This window comes from Nannospalax galili, unplaced genomic scaffold, assembly GCF_000622305.1.
Source record: "Nannospalax galili isolate Female #2095 unplaced genomic scaffold, S.galili_v1.0 scaffold955, whole genome shotgun sequence".
Taxonomy (NCBI): domain Eukaryota; kingdom Metazoa; phylum Chordata; class Mammalia; order Rodentia; family Spalacidae; genus Nannospalax; species Nannospalax galili.
The window spans coordinates 911,251-939,157 of NW_008336901.1; the positions used below are offsets into that span (position 1 = coordinate 911,251).

Genomic DNA, 27,907 nt, shown 5'->3' on the forward strand with positions numbered 1-27,907 from the left:
TTTGTTAGCTTTCATGAGAACTATCTATACCATTGCTCTTCATAAGATGTTATTCAAAATAAGGCAGGAACAGACCACACATAAGAGCCTCATAATGAACATATCTGAGTAAGATTGTCTCTGATTAAATATAAAGAATCCTCACAATTTAATAATAAGAATCCAAACAAGTGAGTAGAATCAGCAGAAGATAGAAACAGGCACTTTACACACAGAGAAGAAAAGCACAGGCAGCTGCTGGGTGCAGAAACCATACCCACTAACACCATTCAGCAAAATGAAAGATGCTATCAATACCACTGCATACCAGTATGGATGAGGTTAAAAGAATTTCCATTTTCCTATGACTGCAGTCCTCAAGCTTTCTTAAAGGTTACATCTTAGTGGGGAAGATGGAGTACAGGCAAGAACTTGTGTGATGACTTAAAATAAATGCAGGAAGCAGGAGAGTTTTAAACATGGGGACCATAAAAAAGTAGAGATTTAGGGGCAGGTGTAAGGTATATAGACAGAGCAGTGGATTAATCCCATGGCAGTAAATTTCTGGAGCTGGAAATATGAAGATAAAATATGAAGAAACTGTGGTAGAGAAAGCTGTGGGGAAATGCTAGGAACTGGAGCTAGTCAATGCACCTGCAAAAAGAGGATTTTTTAAAGAAAGTGGAGTTGGAAAACAAGGAAGAAATAAGACAAGAAGTTAAAAGTTCACAGTAAAGACTCTGGTCATTCTTTTATGGGTAAAGGAAGTAGTCTGGAGAACTGGAAGTCATTTTCAAACAATGCTTTCAGGTGCCTCCTGAAGACAAGATTGGAAGGTGCCTGGTGGGGAGCACAATGGGAGTAAGCCTGCTTCTCATAGGATGTAGCAACAGAAATGACATTCAGTAATCCAGAGCAGGATGGAATCAGCCACCATCTGTTACACAATTGTCAGAAAGGTTCCTGAGGAAATAATGTGACCTGTACATAAAACTCAGCCAAGAGGACACCCATTAAGTTATTGGTAGGAATAAGTGTAAAATGAGGCAAAATATAAAATCATAGAGGTATGAATGCAGGAAATGTGGTTTGTATATGGAATTCAATGTTATTCAACTCTACAAATCATATCCAATACAAAATATTACAGAAGAAATAAGATGGGAATCCTGAAAATAAGACATCAGTTTTACTAGTTGCTGATATTCATGTATGTATCATTTTATAAAATAATGCTTGTTAGAATATGGGTTGCTTTTAAGTTATTCATAAATTTTGGTATTTTATATTCTAAATGATAAGTATAATTAATGAAATAATAAAATTAGGAAATAGATATGTTTAAATATTATCTTATGATTAGGTATATTTATATAAATTATTAAAATTGTTTATGTAAACTCCAATATTGTTGCTAAAAGATAATGTATGTACACTTTAAAATTCCAAATTCTATTTAATAGTCTAATCTACCCACTTTTGTGGAGCTTTCTTTTTATTTAAATCTCCAAATTCTTCTGTATAATAAATAGTAAGGATCATAAACCTAATCTGTCAGTAGCTTCTTTCTTTTTGAGAAGTCTGTCAGTCTCAAATTAAAAATAAGAAAAGATGATGTGTAAGTTTGTAGCTCGTTTTAAAAATCAATGAGATTATTATAATCATTACATACAATGATGATATATTATGTTTCATTTAACCAAGGAGCAAAATTTCTATAAAAATTCTATTTCTATTTGAAATGGAATGTGTGTTTTTGATGTTCCCCAAATTAGTGAATTATTCTCACATAAATGGTTCACATTCTTTTTATCTTTTGTCCCTTGGTTGAATTAAAAATCAGTTGTGGAGTTCTTGCCTAGTATATTAATTAATTCTCTGTTCCTGTGATAGAAGCATCATGACCAAGGGAACTTAGAAAAGGAAGGGTTTATTTAGCTTATGGCTACAAAGGGACAAGAGTCCATCATGGCAGGGAGGCATGACAGAAGAGGTAGCTGGAGTAGGAGCAGAAGCTAAGTCCTCACATCTTCAAGCAGGCACAGGAAGCAGAGAGCAACTGGAGACCTGGCAAGGCTGAAGAACTCTCTATGGCCGTCACCAGTGATGTGCTTCCTCCAGCATGGACACACCATCTAAGACATCCTAAAACAGTACCTCCAACTGAGGACAAAATGTCCAAACACTTGAAGCCTATGGGTGACATTCTCATTCAAGTCACCAATCACCACGTGTAGTGTGCATAAGACCTGTTTTAGCTCATTTCTTTGTTGCTGTCATTAAACACTAACCAAAGTCAAGTTAAGCATGAAAGTGTTTATTGCATCTTACTGTTTAGGTGACAGTACAACTTTGAAAGAGGTCAGGCAGGAACGTAGATCAGGACCATAAGACAGGAGCTGAAGCAGAGACCCCAGAGGCATGCTGCTCATTGGCTTACTCCCCTGGCCCATAATCAACCTAGTTTCTTATACAACTCAGGACCATCTTCCCAGGGGTGGCATCACCCACAGTGGGTTAGGCCCTCCCAAGTCACTGAACAATAAAAAATTGCCTCACAGACATGGTCTCAGAGGAAATTTCCCAGCTAAGTTTCCCTCTTCCCAGGTCTGACAAATGAAGCCAACCATGATGACACATCCCAAGGTTCAAGTTCCAACACACACACACACACACACACACACACACACACACACACACACATACACACAAGAAAGAGAGAGAGAGAGAGACTGTTTTTCATCATTTTACTTTTCAATCTTTGATGACTAAAGGGGTTTATATATTCCACAGGCCTCTTGCTTATTTTAATGTTATGTATGCAAATGTGCATTCATTTAAAAATTACCTTTTGTGCCCTGCCCTTGCTTTCTACCGAAGAAATTATTTTCTCTTAGTTCTATTCAGGGATTTGTGGGGGTTTTTTGTATTTTAAAATTATTGACATATTGACTTCACATATGGCCTTTTTGACTGTTTATGTCATTTTCCCAGACTTGCCTTGAAAGCACAATGTAGCCCGGGCTGACTTTGAACTCACAGCCATCCTTCTGCCTTAGCGTTTTGAGTGCTAAGATGAACCACCATGCTAGGCTTGCATTTTTTCCACTTTGAAAGTTGTGTTTGAGTTAAGATTAAGATGTTTTAAAATATTTTCATTTATTGTTTTTATTTTATAAGTATGAATGCATTGCTTGCATGTATGCAAGTGCACTCATGCTGTGCAGTGCCTGTGGAGGTCAGAAGAAGGCTTTGGATCCACTGGAACTAGAGTTATGGACAGTTGTTAGCTGCTATACGGGTACTGGCAACTGTACCCAGGTCCTCCACAAGAGCAGCCAGTGCTCTTAACAGATTGCTGAGTCACCTCCCCAGCCCAAGATTATGATGTTTTTAATGAAAAAGTTTATCTTTTTCCCAAAATATAACAATTTCCAACACACACACACACACACACACACACACACACACACACACACGAGAGAGAGAGAGAGAGAGAGAGAGAGACTGTTTTTCATTATTTTACTTTTCAGTCTTTGATGATGCAGGCAATACACTCATAACAAATAAATAAATAAATAAATAATAAAAATTTTTAAAAGAATAAGGAAAGATACAATCAAGTGAAATTCTATATAAGTAGATCCTTTTTTCCTCCTCTTCATGTCTGCCACAAGAAAAAACACACTGGATAAGATTCATGTTGCCTGAAGCTTCAGGAGGCCCTTAATGTTGTGGGATAATTTTCCTCATCAGATCACTTTATAGCTTTCCAATTTTGTATTTCAAATTTACAAAATTTGTTTCCTTTTAATTTTTAGAAACCTAGGACACATGAAAAAATTTTAACTTAGTTTTCCAAATATTTATTTTCATTTTTTCCTGTTTTATTTTTCTATTACATGGAAAGGAATTCTATCCATTTCTTTGATGAAGCCCATTACCTCCAGGCCTATTAGCAACTCTGTAGTATTTCTCTTTCTTTAATCTTCAAATTTTTTTTAAAATTATTTTCATAAAACATTTGAATATACTCTTAAATCTAAATTTGCTATAATTTTTTAAAAATTATGTTTATAAATGTTTTGTTTACATGTATGTAAGTGTGCCATGGGTGTGCAATACCTCTGGAGGCCAGAAGAGGACATCAGATGCCCTGGAATTGGAGTTAAAACGAGTGTTAACCACCATGTGGGTGCTGAAATCGAACCCGGGTCCTCAGCAAGAGCAGCCAGAGCTCTTAAACCCCTGATCTCTCCAGGCCCTCTAATTTTACGTTTAAGAAAACTATTTCATTAGACTTTCTTCTCCATTCTGCCAATTTCTCCTTAATTGTCTTTAGAATTGTGGTTTAAACATCCATTACATCAGGCAAAATGTCCTTTTGTATCCTCTTTGAGCACCTGCAGATATTTACTACATTTCTAAACATTTACCACAATATTTGCTTGTTATAAATCTCCTTTAGATCTTTCAAAATATCTTTGAATCAGACATTTAAATAATTGCATTCCCGCTGTAATTATTATTGAAAAAGAATAAATTCCACTTCAAGGGCACACCTGCTGATATTTCTCCACAACCATCTGCTGTATGATGGGTGTCTAGGGAACTTGACAGCCATGTTTTCTCCATTATCCTTCTGGCTTGATGGCTTTTTCTACCGTTTGACCACTAGAAGTTGCAACCGTTCAGAAAGTTTAAGAAGAATAAACTGCTAAACTTTGGTATCTATTTTAGCATTTGATTGATCGATTTTAAATTTGCATAGCACATTAGTTACTTTACTATTGCTGCGCTAAAACATCATGGACAAGGACAGCTTACAGAAAGAAGAATTTCTATTGGCTTCTGGTTCCAGAGGGAGTCTATAGTGGCTCCAGGAGGTGACCTGAGCAGAATGCAGAGCGGTTGCAACTGCAAGCAGGCACAGGAAGCAGAGAAAGACAGGAACTCTGGCAAGATATAAGAACTCTCAAAACCCACCCCCAATGATCTACTTCTTCCAGTGAGGCTGAGCCTCCTAAAACCTCCCATATAGTTTTTCAAGAGTTCTTTTTAGTCAATTCTAGTTTAAACTGGCAAGACTCAGGTGAGTTACATTGCTTTTCTCAAAATTCGATTTTCTGAAAACTTTTTAAATGGCATGTGACATATTTTGTGAGGTTAAAAATATGTGTATATATATATGTATATATATATATACATATATATATATATAATTTAGCATGAAGGCCAAAATACTCTTTTGCATTTTATATTACTAATATGAAACTTCAGCAACAATATTTTATGCTATAAGATAGTAAGGAAAAACTTCTTTGGTTAGATACCAAAGAAATTGGATTTCTGAAGGCAGCAATTTTGAAAAAAATAATAGGTGCAAAAATTTGGCATGCAAATACAGAGAATTTCAGTCCCCTTTTGAACATTTAATTGGTATTATATGATACAAACAAAATTATAGTATCAAAATAATTAATCAATTAGGAAAAGAATCCTTTTATGTACAGTATGGTTGAAGTGAAATGCATCAAAATTATTTTACAGAATATTGAGTCTCTCAAACTGGGTTGAATTCCATATACTTAATCAAATTCTTAAACTTAGATCTTGTGAAATTAAATGACTTTTGAAGGTTTACTTAAATCTGTTCTTAGTAATTTAGTATTTGAATGTATCATAGTCTTTGAATTGACAAAACACCTGTTGTGTTTGCTCAGAAACACATACACAGAATTGGTTGTTTTATTGATGGATACGATAGAATTAAAATAAAAATCTCTTGACTGCTAGATGCTGTCTGTTCTTACAAGAAAAAGAGGCAGCTTTTATAGCTATCAGCCCACTCACACTTATAAACAGAATCTAATCAGCAAAAGGTATGTGAGAGATTTTATAAAACAATTTATTCTTGTATTCTATGAAATAAATTTTCTGTGAAACAAAAATGAATAACATTCAGCTTTTTAGATTGACTCTGTCTAAGTTTCTGTTCAATACACCTTTCCCAAAGGATATTCAGTTTCTGTAAATCAAAGCCCAGAACTGGGTTGGTTTAGTGCCTTTCACTGTTTACTGCTTTCTAAAGAACTGTTACTTAGCAACCATATGGTGAAAGCTTATAGCTTTAAAACACATGTGAACACAGAAAAAATCCCATGATGAAGACATTTAAAATCATGTCCTTCCTTAGTAAAACAATTATTAATTTTGGTTCCTGTAAAATAATAAAGGACTTAAATAACTCTATAAATAAGACTATAAGTTGAACTGCACTTTTTAGGGATTTCAGGTAAAAATAAAGTAATAAAAACATCCTTAAGATCTTTCATTATTACTATCTTAAAATTATATGTGTCCAAAACTTTCTCCTAGTGTGTGAGGTAGATACTCAACAGTCTGATGCCTCTTCTTACTGTGTTTGTCAGCTTTCCATCACTGTAAAAAAATACCCAAGTTAATCAGTTTTTACCAAGTAAGATTATTCTGGCTTAGAGTTTTGCTTTGAGTGACCCCCCATCAAACACATGGGAGAGCAAACCAGAAGAAACCAGGGCCCCACAATCCACTACAGCTGCAGGCTCTCAGCATTATAACTCTCCCATAACACCTACCTCTCAGTAGTGCCAAATCAGGACCAATTCTTCCATGCATAGTCTCTATGGGTCATTTAACATATAAACTTTAACACTTACACACTATTTTCTGTGCTTATTCAGACTTTCAAATATAAACACGAACACACAGAACTCAGTATTTAGACATACATGAAATTCTGCTTTCATCATAGAACAGTGTTGTTTGGCCATTTTCACCTTAAAAATATAGTTCGTATTTTATCAAGATAGTTTATTGAAATATTTTTATCTTTGATCATGAATATACTAATTAATGTATTGCCATGCCCAACATTGGTTTAAAATTCTTATTAGTATTTTAAATTATCTATTTTTTTTCCTTCAGAAATCCTTGTGAGGTAAATATTACTGGGAATTGTATTTTAGAAATAAAGTTATAAAGCTCAAAGCAAATGAATAGTTTGCCAGTGCCTTGGCAATACTTCATCTCATCAACCAGCAAAGGAGAAGAGAGGTCTAAGAAGACAGAGAGAATCTGAAAGGACAGGAAGGAAATAAAAGAAGAAATGCATGTGATTTTGGAATGGGAAATAGCCTTCTTCAACAAAAGAGGGATATTAAAGCAATAAGAAAAATGGGCATATTTGATATCCGATGAGTTATCATTTCTAATAGGTCAAAGAGATTTTATTCTCTTCTCATGTATAAAGCCCTTTTACTTTTTGCTATTTTTTAAATTTCATACAATATATTTTGATCATATTAGACATTTCTCCCCTATCTGCATACCTCTTACAGAACCCCAGATGGATTTCATTTTCTTTGTCATATATATTAAAGCTTATTCTGTCATTTGTGGCCCCAAATGTACTTTGGGCACGCAGTCATCCACTGGAGGCATGGTTAACCCATCTAGAGTCATAACCTTTAAGAAAACCAACTCGCCCTCTCTGCGTAGGTATTGGTTGCCAATAGCTCAGCTAAGGTTTTGACTTCTTACCTGCTTCCCCTGTTCCACGCTGGGATTTTGTCTGACTTGAGCTTGCATGGGACTTGTGCAAGCAGTCATCATTCCTGTAAATTCTTATGAGTTTGTATCTAGCTGTCTGTAAAACTCTGATCCATTGTGGTCATCAACCACTTCTGGCTCTTACAATCTTTCTGCTCCCTCTTCTGTAATGACTCCTGAGCTTTGGGTTGCAAAGGTCTGATATAGATGTCCTATTCAGGGTTAAGCACTTTGCAGTCTCTTATGCACTCTGGAATGTTGCATGAGGAAGCTTTGCTGGTGAGAGCTGAGAGATCCATTAACGTTTTTTTTTTTTTTTTTTTTTTTTTTTTTTTTTTCTGTCCCCTGTTCTACTATGTTCCCTGAGTCTTAGGTCTAGAGGTTGCCTTTTAGATATGTCATGCTGGGTACCTCTCAGACACTTATTATTTACTTTTGACTGATGGAACTCTGTGATCATCTCCATCTGTTCCAACAAGAAGTTTCTTTGATGTGTTGTGAGAGGTACACTTGTCTGTAAATATAAAGATTTAGAATAAAATAAGAAATTATGTTGGTCTAAAGCTATGACAAGTAGGTTTTTCTCTAGGATAATCTATGATCTCATGAATCATGTGGATTTGGTTATGTTTCTGGTACCACACATTATCCTCTTATTGAGTGGGCCTTAAGTCCAATTAGAGAGCTATTGATTACCCCAAGATAAATATGCCACTGCTGTACCAGTAGAGATTATTGGTTGGACTGATCATTACTGTGGTTCATAGACTTTGCAGCTGGATGGACGTTGATTGGTTTTTCTCCCTTGGCAGTTTGCATAGTATTATCTGATACTATAAGAGATAATCTTCAGGGAAAAGGCTTCCAGATAAGGTCCAGCTTCATTTTTCCAAGTCCTGGGTCTAAAGTATGCCCTGTCTTCAGATAAAGGGTCTTATCTTCAAGTTCTGGGAAGCAGCCAAGGGCTTTGCCCATGTATGTGGTATCACCATTAAGAAAGGGTAATTTTTGGGAAAGCTGTTTTATCTACAAAAATAAATCTGTGAGGTATGTTCCTTCCCACATCCAATTGGAGAAATTTTAGTCATTTGAGTACCTATGTGTAAAAAGCTGGAAAACAGAATTTATACAAAAGCAGCCAGGCATCTGGATCAATCATGTGGATTAGATGCAGAGAAATAGGAGCCCCAATTGCTAGAAGACAGTGTGATAACTTGAGGAGAAACACAGCCCAGTACCAAAAACTAATGTGAATAAGGAGGAGAAACAAGAGCTCCTAGAACCCAAGGGAAGACATGGTTGTCTCCACTCCAGTTCACATATTTGATCAGCCAAGCATGCACCCTGGGTTTCTTTTCCAAATGTATGAAAGTCTGTTTCATTTCCTATTTTTTAAAAAATGGTAATCCAGCCCATATTGAAGATGTCTGGCTAATGCACTCAGAACTAGAGGTGGCTCCAAATAGTCTAGCAACAAAAATATCAATATAGTTGCTAGCTGATACCATTATGATCACCCTATACATATGCACGATAGTACAAGAAGATAGCTGTAAGGAAATAATGGCTTTTGGAAAGAGGCAGAATTGGGTGAAAGTAGACACTGGTTCATAACGTCACATGACACAAAAACTGAGGAACATCCAGAGTGATGCTGTATTCTTTTTGATTAAAGCTCTGTTCTGCTCTTTGGAAGTAGCTCCTTTTCCTGTTGATATACATGGTCTCTTGTGCTGCATGGCCATTAGCTGCTGCTACGGTTGAGATCGCAGTGCAGTTGTTGAGACTGATAGAACTTTCTTAAACTTGGTTTATCCATTGGCCAATGTTGCCCTACTCGTCCCATTTGATTGTACTCTGCTTTCCTTGGTATCATCTGGAACAATTTGTGTGGAAAGGGAGCACAGCACTTGGATCTAATCCTCGCCAAAGGTCAGCTTCAGTGGTGGGTCAAGTAGTCCTGAAGGGTGGCCTCTAATGGATCTCAATGTCTGTCATTTCCTGGAGTTCACTTTTCACTTCTCTCAGTTTTCAGATTTGTGGAGTTTTGATTGTATTTTTGATTACAGTAAAATTCTACTAAAATGAATTCAGTCTCTTCTTAAAAATCACCGGTTCTTACGTTATTCATGTCTCTGACTAAAATCAGCAAGGTGCCGTCAATGCTCCTTGTATAGGTTCCTTTCCTATCACATCTTCTAGACAGGTCTGTGTAGACTTGTGGTTCCTGCACACACAGGGGCAAAGGGGTACTGAGGGGAACACAGCAGTTTTTCCTGAGAATATTTATGCATTATAATTCTCTGTAATTCTACATGATTTAGTCTATTTTTAATTATAAAACAGTTGTTAAATTGCCAAGTTTTAGCTTGAATTGTTCCTTAAACAAAATGTACATATTAAGTGTGAAAGTATGCTTAGTCTCTTAGCTCCTACAGTGCTGTTTGGTCGTTGTGTTTGATTATGTTATTCTCAAAAATGTTTCTTCCAATGTCATACATTTGTGCTTCTTGGAATTTTCTTTCAGTGTTTTTGCTTTCCAACAATGACTTTCAGGATCATACCTTAAACCATGACATCACTCATATATGTAAGATAGCTACTATCTCCAATTCTAATGTCTCTAAACTTGACTACCTACCAGACTTTCCCTATCCTTACCCTCAGGTCTTTCTTTCCATTATTGGCTTGTTTGAGTTCCATGGTGCATCATAATAAATCAATGCCTTCTATTCACTCTCAGTTACTTGACCTTCTCTCCATTAGCTGCACTGTTTCATCAAAAATTAAAAGTTGAAAATTCTCTTAGTCTTCTTACACTAACTTCTGTGCATTTTTTATGTTTCTGTGTATGTGTGGGTGCATGTATCTGTTCATGTCCTTATGTGTGTCCACACACATATGTGTGAATGTGTGTATATGTATGTGCCTGTGTATGTATGTAGAGGCTAGAAGTCAGCCATGGGTGTCCTCACCCATGGTTTTTGCCCTGATTTTGAGACAGGGTATCCCACTGGCCTGAGGTTTGCCAAGCTGGCTGGCCAGAGCTCATGCTAACCTTCCTATTCCTGCCTTCACAGTGATGGGATTATCTGTGTTGACCACTAGTCCTGGCTCTTTTCTTCTTTAACATGGCATTGAACTTAGGTAGCCATGCTTATGAAGCAAGCACTTTACTGACTGAACTCTGTCCCCAGCTCAACTTCCATGCATCTTAATGTATCTAGAAGCAATAAAACAAGTAAGCCATAGATTGTAACTTTTATTTTCCAATCTTTTCCTAATTATTTCTCTCTATTTTGCTTAGAAAAATAGAGCCATACAGCTACTCCCCAGCCTGCATTTACACCCATATGTTCTGCCTTGTCTCCTGTTATTACAGACGAACATTTTTAGCAGCCATATGACTGAGAAGGTGCACAGGAATGGTACATTATGTTAGTAAGCTTGCCCGAGTTCTGACTGCTGATGAGTGATATTCTGAGGATTTTGAAATGTATCCTGCTTGTTTTTTTTAGAACTTATCAGAATCCATTTGGCAGAAATAGCATCACTGTCCAGTAAGATTCATGGTGGTAATGAAAGTGTATAGTAGTGCCCAGGATTCCAGCTGGAATCACATCAGGGTCTCACTATGTATCCTGGACTGGTCTTGAACTCACTCTGTAGACCAGGCTGGCTTCAAACTCAGAGAGACTCACCTGCCTCTGTGCCCTGAGTACTGATATTAAAGGTGTGTGTCACCATACTTGGCAAGGTTACACTCTTTTGGAAATGGATAAAAGTATAACTGAGTCGAAATCATTTGGCATCAGTCCTTGTACTGAACTGCCATGAAGGAGATTTTTTTTTTCACTTAGTATAAATATTTACACATTCAAATGAATTTAAAAAATAGGGATTTTAAAGATCAAATTGTTCCCAACATGAATTTTATGGTGTCTGGTAGTTGAAGCATATTGCCATTCTAATAACTGGAAAGAAATTCTGAGAATTCTTGTACCTGAACCTGAGGGATTACTAACAATTATCAGAAACCCTCCTGAGCAGTGAGGTCAGAAATGGGCAGGAAAGGACTTCAGGGGTATAACCAATGATCTGTCACATGAAGGTGCAGAGTAGCACAGGAGAATGTTTTCAGCTTTTTTTCTGTGATCCTGAGAATCAAACCCCTGGTTTAGCACACACTAGGTGAAATACCATTCAACTTTCTCCCTAACCTGTTTTCAGTTTGTTTAACTGTAGAGGTTAGTATTTCACTATGCCAAGATGAAGGATATATGTATAACTCAAAGGAGTGTAGCACAGATAAAGTCAACGTTATTTTTCAGGTTGCATTTTAGTCTTCTGTAACACATGCTGATCAAGATTATTCTCTCTTTGCGTGTGTTCTATCATTGTCCTTCCCTGTGTCTGCCACCAATAGAGATTAAATAGATCTTTTTTCATGAAAAGATGTTATTTTATTTTTACCTAATAAGGAATTTATAATACTTATAAGCATATGCTGTATTTAGCCAAGAAAGTAGTTTTAGTTATATCTTGTGCCCTCTTTATTATTTTTATAATCATCATCATCATCATGATCATCAATTATGTTAGGTGGGCATACACCCCATGGGTGCAGTAGTGAAGGTCAAGGAACAGCTTTGTGGAATTGGTCCTCTTCCTCCATCTTTACTTGAGTTCAGGCTTGCACTGTTTGGTAGCAAGTGACTTTACTTGGTAAGTCCTCTCACTGGTCCTTTGAATCTCTTCTGTAACAAGTATTTTTCAATAATTCCTTTACCATTTAGAGTGATATACAGATTATTAGTTAACTATTCATATACACAAAATCAAAATGATATAATATCCATATGAAAAGGAAAGAGAAGAGAATATGCATAATAATGAAGTATGATTTTTTCATGTACTAAGATATGAATACTCAAGAAAATGCATTGAAGGAGAGATGCTTGCATCAGTAGCTATGCCAGAAGTAGATGCTGACACTTATAGTAGTGACTGAAAATCTTCAGTTGATGTCTCATGCATAAAGATCTTAAAGTAAATTTTAATTTAAATGCAGTCAAGTCTCTAGATAATTTAGCCTGTGTCTCCAAAACATTGCAGAATATACTTTTTGTTTATGTATAAAATTGTCACAGGCAGGGGTAGCAAATATACTTTTAGCCTGAAGGGCTGATGTATGTTGCCCATCTTTTATTTGACATAAAATATCCTGTGCAAATGTTAATAAATTAGTATGATGTAGATTACAGCTTTTAAAGGAAAAACAGCCAATGTAAAAAGTCACCCTCAACCAACCCCTCCCAAATTCAGATACCTATATTTATTATGGGACAATGAAGAGGGGTTGTAATTTGTTGTTTTAACTATTGAAGGAAGGGTCTTGGTAATGGTTCAGCTGGTAAAGATACATGCTGCCAATCTTAATACCTCAGTTCAAGACCTGAGTTCAAGCCTCAGGAAAGACATGGTGGAAGGAGAGAAATGACTCCTGAAAGTTGTCCTCTGATTTCCACAAATTTGCTGTGGTACACAGAGACACACACAGACACACACACATGCATACACACAGACACACAGGCACACACACAGACACATGCACGCACACACAGACACACAGACACACACAGACACACGCACACACACAGACACACATGCACACACACACATGCACACACAGACACACATGCACACACAAACACATGGGGGTGCAAAATAAATAAAGGTAACTATTAAAGGAACATATAAGGAGATATTTTCAAAGTATGGCATGTACAGCACATTATTTCACATTATTCTGCTTGAAGAAGTATGATTTACATATTTATTCAGTAAAATCTAATAACTACATGTGGTGTTGCATATGGTAACCAACCTTCCAAATTCTCTATTACAGTTTGGATTTTTAGAAAACTTATATTATAAAGCATATATATTTTCTCTCAGTTCATCTGTTCTAATTTTTCATTTGAAATCCATGCTCCCCTATGTGCTGCTAAGATGTGAGCCTCAAGTAATCACACTCTGCCTTCTGCAGCTTTGCTGCTATACTTTTACAGATTAGACATTCACATTCAAAAATTATTTTGAGAAATATTGAGATGGTGGTTTAAATACACTGTTCTTTTGCAAATATTCAGTACACATCTCCACATTCAAAATTGTATTCAGAATCTGCTTTCTTTTCATGCAAACCTTTAAAAATCATGGCTATGTATTTACATTTTTCTCTCAAAAAATCATTACAGCATAATTATCAGAAAAAAGAGAAATGAGAGGGAGAGAGGGAAGGAAAGGGAAAAGGGAGGGAGGGATGATGGAGGGAAAGGGACTCTTAGGAGATCCTTTGTACTTTTTTTTGACTAAATCAAAAGATATAACTATAGTGTAGTATTTCTTCCATGAAATTTAACAAAGCAAAAGGAAAATAATATTTAAACAAAATAAAATCCAGTAAGCTCATTCACTGCCTAAATTGTATTAATAAAAAGCATTATGTCAATATTTATAGAGTGTTTGCTGATTCATTTCCCACATAACTTTTTCTTGTTTCTTCCTAAGTTGTATGGTGTTTATGCTCAGTTTACAGTTATGTCTTGTTAACAACTTTAGTTTTCTTTTCCTTCCTTTAGCTAAAACTGCTATTTTGTCCTAAGAATGTGTATTTTTTTTTTAAATATCAGGTTCTTAATTGCTAGCATCAGTGTTTCATACTTGGAAAGGAAGTTTCTTGTTTTCAAAATTAGCAATATTTTATTTACTTCTCTAAAAACTATTTCTGTAGAAATCAAATGACCAGCATATTTGGGCCTCATTTCCATATGGCAATAATATACTCAGTCTGAGGACAGGTTGGCACCTCTGCTTTGCCATCATCTCTAGCACATTCTTTTTTCTTTTCTTTAGTGTCACTGAATTTTAACCACCACTTTTTATTTTTCCTAGCTGGACACTAGCATCTTGTGTTTTTGAACTTTAGGTTACTTAAAAGGCATTTCCATTTTCAAGTGATTAAAAGTTTTACTTTGTTGATTGAGACATCTTTCATCCTATGTAATTTGTTGGTGTGTTAGTCAAACAGTCTACCATATATTTTAATAATTTTGAAGAGCAATGCATCTGGTTATGAGGTTAGAAAAACAGTAAATACTGTTTATTTTATAGTGCAAAATGATCAAAACTAATAAGGACTTTACAAATAATTTAATATATCTTCCACACTACATCCACAAAGTAGTGCAAGGGTTTTTCCTTGTATATATGTGATAGGAAGATTCAACATATTACCAAAGTTGTGGATTTTGTTAGGAGAGCCTCATGCCCTTGACAACCCAGTCATTGATCTCATTCTCTATGACATTATCTTCTGAAACATATTTCCTGGGGATACCATTGCACATGTAAAAATATCTCGTAAATAAGTATGTTTATATTGAGACCTTGACACTTTTATTCATTGTTTTATTTTTCATATTTAAATATATTACCCTCAAAAGGTAAATTATTCTAATTTACCTATTTTATTTCAAACAGATCATGTTGTTTGTGAAGAAGAATTTAAATACGCCATGTTAGCTTTAAACTGTATATGCCCAGCAACATCTACACTTATTACACTACTGGTTCATACCTCTAGAGGGCAGTAAGTATATTTTTTTTCTTTAAGATAATTTACTTTAAGTTATATAACCATAAATAGTTACATTATTTAGCAATGTAAAGCCAAAATATACAACTAGATATGCATCTACATTTGCTTTTGTGTAAGTTATCTTCATTTGACAGATATAAACATATTAAAGGGTCCAAGACACACAGAAAATTGCCATTAATGCTTTTGTCCTTATTCATTAAACGAGATAATTTATTACAGCTTGTATTCTACTAAATGTGTACATTATTTCTCAGGTTTAGAGTTGAAAATTGTTTTTGTTTCCAAAAATTAAAAGTTTCACAGTAAATAAAATTTTATCAAAGAAGTAACATAAGAACTTAAATATTTTTGTTAGTCTTCAAGTTTTATGTGCACAATTAATCTCAAAATTTTTATTTTACATTCATTTTTAATAGTTATATAAATGGGTTGGTATAGAATAGCTCCTATTTTATCTATTTCAAAGTAGATGGGAGAAAGCTACATTATTAGAACATTTTAGTGTTTCCTTGCTTATTTTCATGTAGGCTCAAAAGCAGGAATTTTTTGACTTGGATGATAAATGAAAATTTGGAGTGAATATATCGCTGTAATTTTACAATACAAATAATGTGCTTATATTGCAGACTTGGTATTTCAAACAAAATGTTGATTTTCTAATTAAATTCTACTGTATGCTGTGGTCAAGGCCTTTTAAATTTAGTAAGTTAAATGATAGCTGTTTAGGTGAAGTATTAAAACAAATTAAGGGCAAGTAAAATTCTTTCTTGGAATTTATAGTAGGTGGAGTGAGTTACTAAAATAAAAATAGTAAATGCCCGGTGGCATTTTAAAGTAAATTTTGAGACAGGGTGTCCCTGTAACCACAGCTGGCCTAGAACTCACTATGTAGATGAAGCTGCTTGCGATCTCACAGTGCTGCACCACGCCCAGCTCACGAGTTCTCACTAGACAATTTTCTCTTCAGTACTTTCCTGTTAAATCTCTGTGATGGGAAGGGTGTAACAAGAACATGAATGAAGTTCTTCCTTTACAGGTACTCGTATTTTGATGCAAATCAAGTACATAAAATGATTTAGACACCAATTGATTGGACAGAGTGATCGTAAAGTGTGTTCGTTGTGCTTGCATACCACTCTTGTCACTGAATGACACAACTATGATACCAAATGTCTGTTGTAACTACATCGCTGCTCACACAAGTAATCAAGCAAAACCCATTGAGATTATTTAACAGCTTGTTACGCAGACTAAAGTAAAATTGCCTTGTGCATCTAGTAAATGTTGCTTTAAAATATTTTATTTATTTGTTTATTGTTTGATTTTATGTGTATGAATATTTTTCCTGCATGTATGTAAGTGCACCTGTGTATGCAGTGCCCATGGAGACTAGATGAGGGCATCAGATCCCCTGCAACTAGACTTATAGATCGTTGTTAGCTGCCATGTGGTTGTAAGGAAACAAACCCAGGTCCTCTGCAGAACATCAAGTGCTCTTATCCATTCAGCCACCTCAGCAGCTCTCAAATGTTCAAATGTTATTTTTTGAGGTACAGCATTGCCTCATGAAAAAAAAGTGTTTCTGATGGAGTTCAATATTTTTCATTGAACTTTTCACTGTATTCCACTGACATTTTCTTTACTAGTAAAATATTGTTATTACATAATTAAGGATTTTTTATTCCATAAGATGAATCTGCAAAATTATTTTACTCCTGTGTCATATTAAATACTGGGTTCCATTACAAGTTTCTTTATAGAATCTTTATTGAGATTGAATTCACATAGTACATACTTCACCTTGTAAAGTTTAAAGTTTACTATGATCACTGTGTCATTCATCACTATTTTTGAATTAAAGAAATATTTAATTAAAGAAAACCATAAAGATGTCTTCTAACTATTACCTATCATTTTGTATCCTTTCAACTCCAAACAACCAATTAATCTAATTCTCTTCCTATTGGTTTGCCAGTTCTGGACATTAAGTATAAAGGAAATCATATTTAGTCTGGCTTCCACCATTTGGAGCAACATTTTCAAAGTTCATCCTTATTATAGCATGGACTGACCTTTCATTCCTTCTTACAAACAGATATCCATTGCAGGACAGATCACATTTTATATTTTCATTCAATACTTGATGACTATGTTGTTTGTAAAGCATATACAGTATTGATGTTACCACTTGTGTAAATGTTTCTATGTGGATAGATGCTTTCATTTATTTTCAATATATATACAGCTAAGAGCAGCTAGAAGCAGAATTTCTAGAGCTTGTGGCCACTCTGTTTATCCTTTTAAAGATACTGTTAGAATATTTTACAAATAGGCTACAATATTTTGATTTTTACCAGCAATCCATCAGGGTTCCAAAGTCATCATAGTTTTAAAAAAATTTACTGTCTTCCTTTTAGATCACAACTATCAAAGGTGAGTGTGAAGTGATACCTTACAGTGTCACTAACTTGCACTTACTTTTGGCTATCAATATTGAACACAATAAAGATACAATTATATATCTTCTTTGAAAACGCTTAGACAAAATGGACAGCAGGGAACTGCCATAGGAGAAAAATCACACAAATACATGGACTATGGAAGAATCTCTAACTACTGCTTATAAGTTTTATTTATATTAATTTAATTTGTAAATGAGTGCACTCACTCATGTGTGTATGTGTGTGGACACGTCAGTGCACAGGTGGGGATCAGAGGGCAACTTGCTGGAGTTGGTTCTCTCCTTCCATCATTTGGGTTTTGAGGATTGAACTCAAGTTGTCACTCTTTGTGGCAAGCATTGTTAATTGCTGGGCGATCTCATTGGCCCCAGTGGCACATAATTTATGAATCGTTATTCATTGATATGTTAGAAAGAAATACGTTACCACCGATATGAAAATAGCTCAAATTATTCATTCTTGGAAGAAGTTTGCTTCCTAAAATAAATCTAAATGTACCAAAAGACTCATTCTAAAAATCTTAAGCACAATTCACAGATAACTTTATTAGAATGATATCTGTTTCTTGAAAGTTTTTAGTCTGTAATTTTTCCAAGGACCATATAGTAGATTTTGAAATACTGTTCATGGCATGCTCCAGACCAGTGAAGGCTACCAAGTGAGGCCTTATTTCCAACACACACACACACACACACACACACACACACACACACACCCCAAAACCAAATCAAAATAAAACAAAACAAAACAAAACAACAAAAACCAGGCTGGAGATGTGACTGAGGTGATAGAGTGCTGGCCTAGCATGCAGGAAGCCTTAGTTTAATCCCCAGCTTCACATAAGCTGGACTGGGTAGCAAATGCCTGTCATTTCAGCACTTGTGTGTGGGGTGAACAGAACTTCATGTCATTGTGATTTCATTACAGGACCCTGTCTAAATAAAACTGAAATACTGTTTATTACAGGTATAATTTAATTATTTTAGTGAATAAAGCTGAATGGTCTGCAGCATTTTTTTAATCTATTCAAATACAATCTTTCCCCAATTCTTAGTTTTTAAAATTTAAATATTGAGTTGTAGTAGTTACTTATATATTCTAGATACAAATACTTTCTGAGCAGTATACCATCACATGCATACAAATAATCTAGTATATTTTATTAAGCATGTCAGTTTGCTAAAGAAATTTTCTTAAATCGATGACGCATTAATTGAATAGTCAAGATCCTTTATTACAAATGTTTATAATTTTGTCTTTGGATATCAACAGAAATTTGAAAGTTCAGGTATGTTGATTTAATGAGAAGAAATTTGGGGGCTGAAATAAATATTATAATTGGAAAATGTTGAATAACCTAGAAGTTGTATTATGAAGCATTATAAAAATGAAAATAAAGTTATACAATACTATTACAATTTCTCCTTTAAAAATACTGATAATATTTTTTCACTTGACTCTATACCAATGGTTGCCTTACTGTCAATTATATTAACATTTTGATCGTTTGGAACCTAATTTAAACATATTTCTGTTTTTATTATTTTTATTTTATTTTATGTGTATGAGTGTATTGCCTGCATGCCTGAAGTACACTTATGGAGGTGCCTGCATTGGTCAGAAGAGGGTATCAGAGCCCCTGGAACTGGAGTTACGGTTGTCAGCTGCCATGTGGATGCTGGGAATCGAACCCAAATCCTCTGCAAGTGTACCTAGTGCTCTTAACCTCTGAGCTATCTCTCCAGCCCCTTGGAAATAGTTTAAAAAGGAAATCATGACTTTATTTAGTCAGAATCACTGTAGGCTGTTTAAAATCATCTGAAGTATATTTTAACATGAAATTGCATCTTATTTTGGTCAGTTAATAGACATTTGACTGACCGATCATGGTGACATTTCAACTCAAAACTTGAACATTTTAGCGATTTATTTTTTATAGTTTATATTGATTTTTTATTGAATTTTTGTAAATTTTAAACAATACATCTTGATCATAGTCGTAGTTCTCTTCCTTATCTGTACCTCCATAGCTCCTCTGCCAGATTTCATGCATTCCATCATATAAAGCCAAGTTTTGTTTCCCCAAATGTCCTTCAGAGTGAGTTCATCCACGGGTGCCTGGTCAATTAATTTAGTGTCACTCCCTTATACAAAACCAAAACAAAAACAACAAAACCTTTCCCTCTTCTAGTAGTCGTTGGTTTCCAATAGTTTCTCAACTAATGTTGGACTTCTTACACATTTCCCCACTTCTGTGCTGGGTTTTTGTCAGGTTTGCGCTTGTGTGGCTCTTGTGCATGCAGTCACCATTGCTCTAAGTACATATGAGCAATTTTCCTCCTCCTTAAAAACTAGCTCTCATAGTATCAGTGGGTAAATTGCAAGCTGCAATGGAGGGAAACCAATCAATAATCCTACCCTGCTGTAAGGATGAATAACCACAACAATGACTGACACAAACTATTGCTATTGGTACAGTAGTGGCACATTTACTTTGGGGGTAGTAAACAGCCACCTAATTGGACTTAATGCCAGCTCAATTTAATGAAACTCATGTTTGGCACTGTAAACATAGCCAAATACATATGGTTAGAGAGGTTGTAGAATTTAGAGAAAATTTTTATTTTCACATCCCTAGACCAATGTAATATCTTACTGTATTATAAATATGTATCCTTATATTTAGAGACAAGTGTACTTCTCACCACTCATCAAAAGAAAAGGAAAAAATTCTGAAAATATCACAAAGGTAGAAGGAGTAGAAGTTACACATTTAAAAAGAATTGGTGATATATATATATATATATATATATATATAGTTGCTATTGTTGCAATATCGGGGTTCCTCAGGGATCAGGGGTGAGGAGACAGTGTCAGTCAGATGACATGTAGACACCAGAGACCAGGTCTGTGTCGTAGATCTAAAGTTTATTAGGAAGTGCAGCAGACTTTATAGGGAATAGGTACCAATCACGGGGCTCCACGAGTGCCACTGTATCCAATCACCTTAAAGGTGAGGTCAAACATCACTGAGACCTCACCACAAGGGACTGGGCAGGATTTGTACAGCAAGAACAAAGAAATGGGGAATTCACTGGGTGGGGCAACATGAGGCGAGGGTCAGGCAACCTTGGAGTGTGCTCACCAAGCTTGAGCTGATGATCCTGAGGGTTCACTGTGCCTTTACCAAGGCCGCCAAGTAAATCCCCAAGCCAGGACTCTCCTCATGTTTTTTGATTAATTTCTTTTTCTTTTTGATTAAAATTTTTGTGTCTTTCATACAGAACAACTCAAACAACCTCAATCATCTTTATACCCCTATCCCCACTGTCACCCTCCCATAACCTTCCCCCTCCCCACTGGAGCCCATATACTTGGTCATCACTGTTAAGGCCCACTGGGTTGTCATTGTCCCCAGTCATTCTCCAGTGCAAGTTGGTCCACCAAATCTAGTCAGCCTGTCTAGACCCCTTGTTTTAAGAAGATCAGATGGAGATCTAGCAGCAATCAGTTGCCAGTATTCCTTCAGATAAAGTAGAGGTCTGCTGTTCGTTTTCTTAGCTCTCTGCTGGGTTAGCGTCTGCCCGAGTTTGCATGGGACTTGTGTTTGCTGAAACCGTTTCCATAGAATCATATGAGCAGATTCCCAGGAGATTGTAGGACTCTGTTTCCATATGCTCATGCACTTTTTCCCTGGCTCTTATAATCTTTCCACCCCCTCTTCCACAATGGTCCCTGAGCCTTGGGTGGGTGAAGTTTAATAAAGGGATCCTGTCCAAGGCCAGCATTCAGCAGACTCTTGATCTCCACACTTTGGCTTTGTGTGACCTTTTGTGTTCCTGGCCTTCTGTTGCATGAGGGAGCTTCATTATTGAAAACTGAGAGATTCATTATCCCTGTTCTATATTCCATGAGCTTTAGGTGTAAAGGTTGCATTGTAGATGTGTCCCTTAGGCCTGGGCAATTCATAGACAATGTCTGTGTTGTTGTGGTATTTGTTAATAGTCTTTGACTGGTGCAAAATGAGCTTCTTTGATGAGTGGTAACTGGGATATTTGTAAGTATAAGGGTACATAGTTTGCACATAGTAAGAAATCATTTTTACGTTTTTTAATGAAGACAATAATTTGTATTTGAAAAGTAAAAAACTAAATAAAACACATGGCTTGTCAGGGATTTGGGGCACTTCCTCGGCTGGGCTGGTGGCTAAGCTTCTGGACCCCAGGTTGGCCTGGGAGTGTGGGATTATGAGTGGGTGGGGTCTGGGGCCTGCTGTGTCCTTTTTCAAAAGGAAAATGAGGGCTAGGGATGTATCTTATTTGGTATGGTATTTGACTCACAAGCACAAAGCTCAGGGCTTGATCCCTAGAACCGCATAAGCCAAGCATGATGGTAAGAAAATTGATTTATGGACACTATATATCAAGTTTCTTTTATTGTTTTCCAAGTAGCTACTTTCTTAAAAAAATACAGGAAGAAAAAGAATACCTGTTGTGTAGCTTTTTTCGTAGCTTTCAAGATTTTCATTATACGTCTTCCCGAAGTTATAGAGAAATAATCATGTTCACTTTTCTATTACAAGCAATTAAGTCAATGCATTTTAGACTTTTTCAGTTACCATAGATTACACACATCTGTGAAATTAGAAACACAATAGAAACATATTAAGCCCAAATACTTTATTATTTGTGTGTAAATTATAGTTGTGTGATTTAAAAGTACAACAAATTTATATTTCAAGGCATAATTAGCATTTTTTGATGGATGTTAAAACATTTCTGGGAAAAATAACATTATATACTCAAGGATGATTGAGCAATAGTAGGTTAAAAATCTGTTTTTAATTGCTCTTTTTTTTTTTTTCTTTTTTACTTGAACCACTCTTGGATTTACAAAATAACAGGAAAAACTAGTACGGAGGATTGCCACATGTTAAGGTGTTCATTTCCACATGTTCAATCCCCAATAGATATACATTTCATAGTCACAATGGAGTTATCAACATGATGGCTTGCCGTTGTAATACTGTTGTCTAAGCTACCGACACCATTTGAATTTCTCTAATTTGTTACTGTTTGTCTGGTTAAGTGTCCTATCCTCTCCTAGAGTTAGTTATTTCTTCTTAGCCTCTTCCAATTGGCAACAGTTCCTATGGGTGAGGTTGATATCAGCATAATCCCAGGATTTTTATGAACATGTGAAAAAGATACACACAGATATAGAGATGTATAGCTGTATACATGTTAGGACATAGTAACTGAAATATCTCGCTATGTTTCTGGGAGCTGGAAGCAATGACCAGCGCTTCATTCCTCAATACTGTTTTCCAGTTAAAGGGGTATTGATTGACTGGCATAGAAAAATATAGAGCATGAACTTAAAAGTCCTGATGACAGAGAGCAAGGACTTGTTCAGTGTGGACCCAGGAAAATGACACAGGGACCAACCTGAAAGGGTTCCTAATGGAGCCAGAAAGTAGTGACATTAGACTTTAACCATTAAAATATAACAAATATCCAGGAGCCCATGTTGATAAAGAATATAAAAATTTTAAAGAGAAGTGAGTACTCTTTTTTAAATTTTTAAAATTTCTTTTTATTTGATGTGTATAAGTGTTTTGCCTGCATGTATCTAAATGCACCCATGTTGCACAATGCCCACGGAGGCCAGAAGACAGTGTCTGATCCCCTGGAACTGGAGTTAAAAACAGTTGTTAGTTTCTTTGTGGGTGCTGGGAACTCTGGGTTCTCTGCAAGTACAATCAGTGTGCTTAAACACTGAGCCATATCTCCAACCCTGCTAACTCTTTCTTACAGAAGAATTCCAGGTATTATGTATAGAAGGAGAAAAAAATATGAAGCCATCATTAGGCAAACACCATGGTAAGTATTGTCTTTCTTCCAGTGGGTGCTAGTATTAGTAGGTGAAAGTTTGACAAGGGCCAGAATAATTGTGTTCTTCACAGCCCCTTCCTAGATAGTTAAGAGCTACAAAGGTAGAACTTCTAACAGTATAGTGGAAAACTGACAGATAACACCTCAAATGAGTAATTAAGGCAAATGTCACCAATAAAAAGACCTACTAACATCACCCAATATATCACAAGATACACAAAACACCTAGCATAATTTCTTTTAATTTTTTCTGCTAACATTTTCTCCTAATGGGTAGACAGCAGTTACATCTGTGTTAAGAACATGCTACAAAACTCCTGGCTAATAAGACTTCAAAATGTCATGGCAGTAAAAAATAAGGAAGGACTGAGGATTAAAATTTTAATCTTTCAATGCTTTATGCAGGTGAAATTAAGGAAGTTTTAAATACTTCTTAGATGTGTTTTGACTGGGAGATTTCTCTCAGCAAAATCTTTCAGAAAATATTTATTTGGAGAAAACAAACACCAAGACAAAACAGAGGCAAACAATGTTTACTGGTCCCTGTGGCTGCCTTGAACACACAGTCCAGGCAGAGCTCCAAATCACTGAGCCACACACAGTACATGGAACCCTGTAGATTTTTTTAGTCTTTTTATTTTTTTTTTGTCTTTTTGAAATAGTGTCTCCCTATAGCCCCAGCTCACTATGTAGACCAGGCTGGCCTTGAACTTGGCTGCCTCTGCCTCTCAAGTGCTGGATGGGTCTACAGGCATGTGCCACCATGCCAGAGAACCCTGTGGATATTTCTACCCATCAGGTCAATGACCACAGATGAGATAGCCGGGAACCACCCCTGTCCATTTTATCTAAACATGGCACTGTCCTCATGCTTAAGCACTGCGTTGAGAGAAAAGGAAAACCCAGTGTTTTTGTTTCCAGGAAAAGGTCCAAGGAAAATCAGTAGGGAGAGAAGAAAGAAGGAGATGAAGGTTGAAAATAAAGGAATGTTTTCTGCTTCTAATCCTGAGCTTGTCACTGAGAGCCCAGGAATCAGCTGTCATGTGGGTGGAGGAGAAAGTTTCTCAAAAGTAATGGTGATTATAATTACCATCTAACTGCCAGAATGGAAAGGAAGGAAAGGGTGGGAGAGAATGCTCAACCGAGCTATCTTTAGCTCCTTTGGAAGGTTTACACTCAAAATCTGTGACAGAGGACTATGTTTTGTAATCTGACAAATTTAGTTCATTGGATAGAATAGAGGACAAGGGTTAATGAGAACCTCTGTGAGTCCTTTTAAAGTGAAATAAACACTCTGGGTATGGTAATACAGCCTTTAATCCCATCACTTGGGAAGCAGAGGCAGGCACATCTCTGTGAGATCGAGGTCAGGTCAGCTAGGGTTACAGGGAAACCGAAAAATAAAAACACTAAATTAAAAAACATAAATAAATAAATATACACACACACACACACACACACTCCTTAAAGTCTGATTACGCATGGTTGCAGTCTATTGGTTAATTTAATTAGAATATGAAAACCAAACTTACCTGGACGGATATGTATCTAAGTTGGTATAGTGCTTACCTAGTGTGCTTGATACCTTGGGCTTGATCCCTAGTAGCACACTGAAAATAAACAGATGTCTTCAGGGTACACATCTGAAATCCCAGAACTTGTGAGGTGCAGGCAGGAGGATCAGAAGTTCAAAGTCATCCTCAGCTACGTAGCAAGTTTAAGGCCAGCCTGGGCTACATGAGACCTTGCCAGGCCCCCCCCAACCCGAAAGGTTAATATATCTTTAAAAAATATTGAGCCTCTACACCGATTAGCACATTCTTGTGTACTTTTTGGTTTTCCATCGTATTTGAAATTGTTAGGAGGCCTCTTTCCAAACCCTACCCTACCTATCCCTTCATTCTCACATCAATATCAGTGTGGCCTTCAACAGCACAAAGGTGAAGTAGAGCTGTTCAAAGGACACAGCTGGCTTTCATAATGGTGTGACACCTTTAGGGGACCACATTTCCAGTGAGGTGCACAGTATATCTTTCTAGTCAATGCAGGTGACAACAGGTAATGCTACCTCATGGTCAGCTTAAAAAGCTGTGAGCTCAGTGCCTAACACTTGTTCTTAGGGCACATATCACTACTGTTTATCCCACAGAATTTTTTCATTCCGCAAATCAGCTCTACATGCTTCTTATTCACCTCTGACAGCCTGTTCAGTTAGGGTCTCTCAAGTGACACTTAGAGCTCAAACATTAGTTCATTTATGCATTCAGGAGTAATATAAAGATAACTTCTGTGCCACACTTATCTTCCTGTGTGTGTATGTGTGCCTGTGTTTCGTCTGCCATTAAAAATGTGACTAATAAGAAGAATTAATAAAAACAATGCAGCAGACTGGGAAGTTTAAACAATGGAAATTCTTTTCCTCACATTTCTGGAAACCAGAAGTCCTAGTGCGGTGTTCAGCGTTTCCTTGGCTTGCCTTTTGCTGGCTCCTCGGATGGTGTTTCCTCAGTGAGCCCACAGCTCTGCTGTCTTTTGTGTGCCCACATTTTTCTTCTTTTGAGGACACATATCAGATTAGATCAGTACTCACTCCAGTAGGCCCAGTTTAATGTAAATATCTCCCTAGAGCTTCTGTCTCCAAATGTTGTCATGTTCTGAGCTACACGGGAATGGAACTGGATGTGTGGGTTGAAAAGAGAGTGTAGTTCATCTCATAACAGACACAGGGGTGAGGAGCATCACGGGCTCTGCTGGATAGCATTCTTAACTCTTTGTTTTCACTGTGTATATTGTTCTGATTGCACCATAGAAACTTCTTTCTTTGGTCTTGTAAGTTAAGAAATAAGATATTTTCTATCTGTGCCTGGTGGTCTCTTCTTCATTCCTTCCATCACATAAAAATAAAAATAGCAAGTTGTGGTGGTGCATACCTGTGTCCCAGGATCAGGAGGCAGAAGCAGCAGGATCAGAAATTAAAGGTCATCCACAGCTACATTAGGAATGTAAGGCCAGCCTGGGTTACAAAAGCCCCTGTCTCAAAAAAATAAAATAAAATAAAATAAAAACTAAAACAATAGTAACGACACCAACAAGAAAACCTACCCAAAGTGGCGAACTGAGTGAAGCTAATTACAAGAAAAGGAAAATGATATGGTTATTAAACATGCTATGATTTTTCATTTATGTGTAAAATACCTTAAAAAAACTCATTTTATTTCGTGTATCTTACAATCCACATGACTTCTTGAGAAATGTTTTCCTAAGCACACTTATGAACAGATAAATGGAATGGCATTCTATTAAATGTATTTGAGACATCTGTACAAGGTGTTGGCCTGACAATTCTCTGACTGGGCAGCCTTTAATTGCTTGGCATTCACAGATTCAAATTAGATAAAAACATTCCCATTTGCTGTCTTTAAGGTTTGCTATGCTCCAGTACTAATTTATTTTTACATCCTTATCCCCCATGGTTCTCTTGTGTATAGCATGTTCTCCAAATAACATGATCCTAAATATACTTTGTAGTTTCCGCCTTCTGTATCTTTTTTAAATGTAGTTCCCTCTGCCTTAAATTCATTGCTTCTGCTTTCCTGGAAGATTTTCTTACAGCAAAGGTTCTTTCTCATTATGAATATTTTTAAATTTCTCAATTTAATTATTACTATCTTTAATAACTTGAATTACGTTTTATTATATTGGGACAAGATGTGTTATGATCTTTTAGGTATTTTCCTAATTTATTCAAAGTAGAGATCATGTCTTACAGGTTTTATACTTCTCTAAATTTTTTTCATAGTAGAAATGTTCAATGAACATTAAATAAATGAAGTAAAGGATCTGCTAAACCTGATCCTTTGAAACCCTTAATTAGAAGCACTTTATGGACCCTAAACCTTTCATTTTTCTCTCTCATGAGAGTCCATTGTAATAATGAAAAGATTGATGAATCACAAATTTTCATCAAAAAAGCAGAAGGGTGGGAGATGTCAGTGAGTTTCTGAGAGATGGATAGTAAGCAATGCAATGCTTTTTGATAAAACTCTGTCTAGAATATTTTTAGAAGATGATGCAACAGGACAAACTATTTGACCTCTTGAAGCTCTGAGATTCATTTTCCCTACATAAAGAAAGCTAGTTCTATATGCAGAAGGATTCCTCCCTCTTTATCACAGGAACTCTCCTTTGCAATTACTTTTATTTAGAAATAGATCATTGAAACAGTAATATAAGATTTTTCTTAAATTGTTTTTGCTGTGTGTATAGCCCCTCCTCTCTCTCTCTCTCTCTCTCTCTCTCTCTCTCTCTCTCTCTCT

General features: G+C 36.1%; 1 protein-coding gene across 3 annotated transcripts in view; it reads left to right on the plus strand.

The window, feature by feature from the left end:
- The window catches only part of Kcnt2 (potassium sodium-activated channel subfamily T member 2), a 405,448-nt gene that overhangs the window by 258,249 nt on the left and 119,292 nt on the right, over positions 1–27,907 (plus strand). For all 3 annotated transcript variants that reach the window (XM_008831578.2, XM_008831577.2, XM_029562800.1), the window contains exon 14: positions 15,115–15,223. In XM_008831578.2, the coding sequence (XP_008829800.1) occupies positions 15,115–15,223 (109 nt within the window). The remainder of the gene's footprint in view (positions 1–15,114; positions 15,224–27,907) is intronic.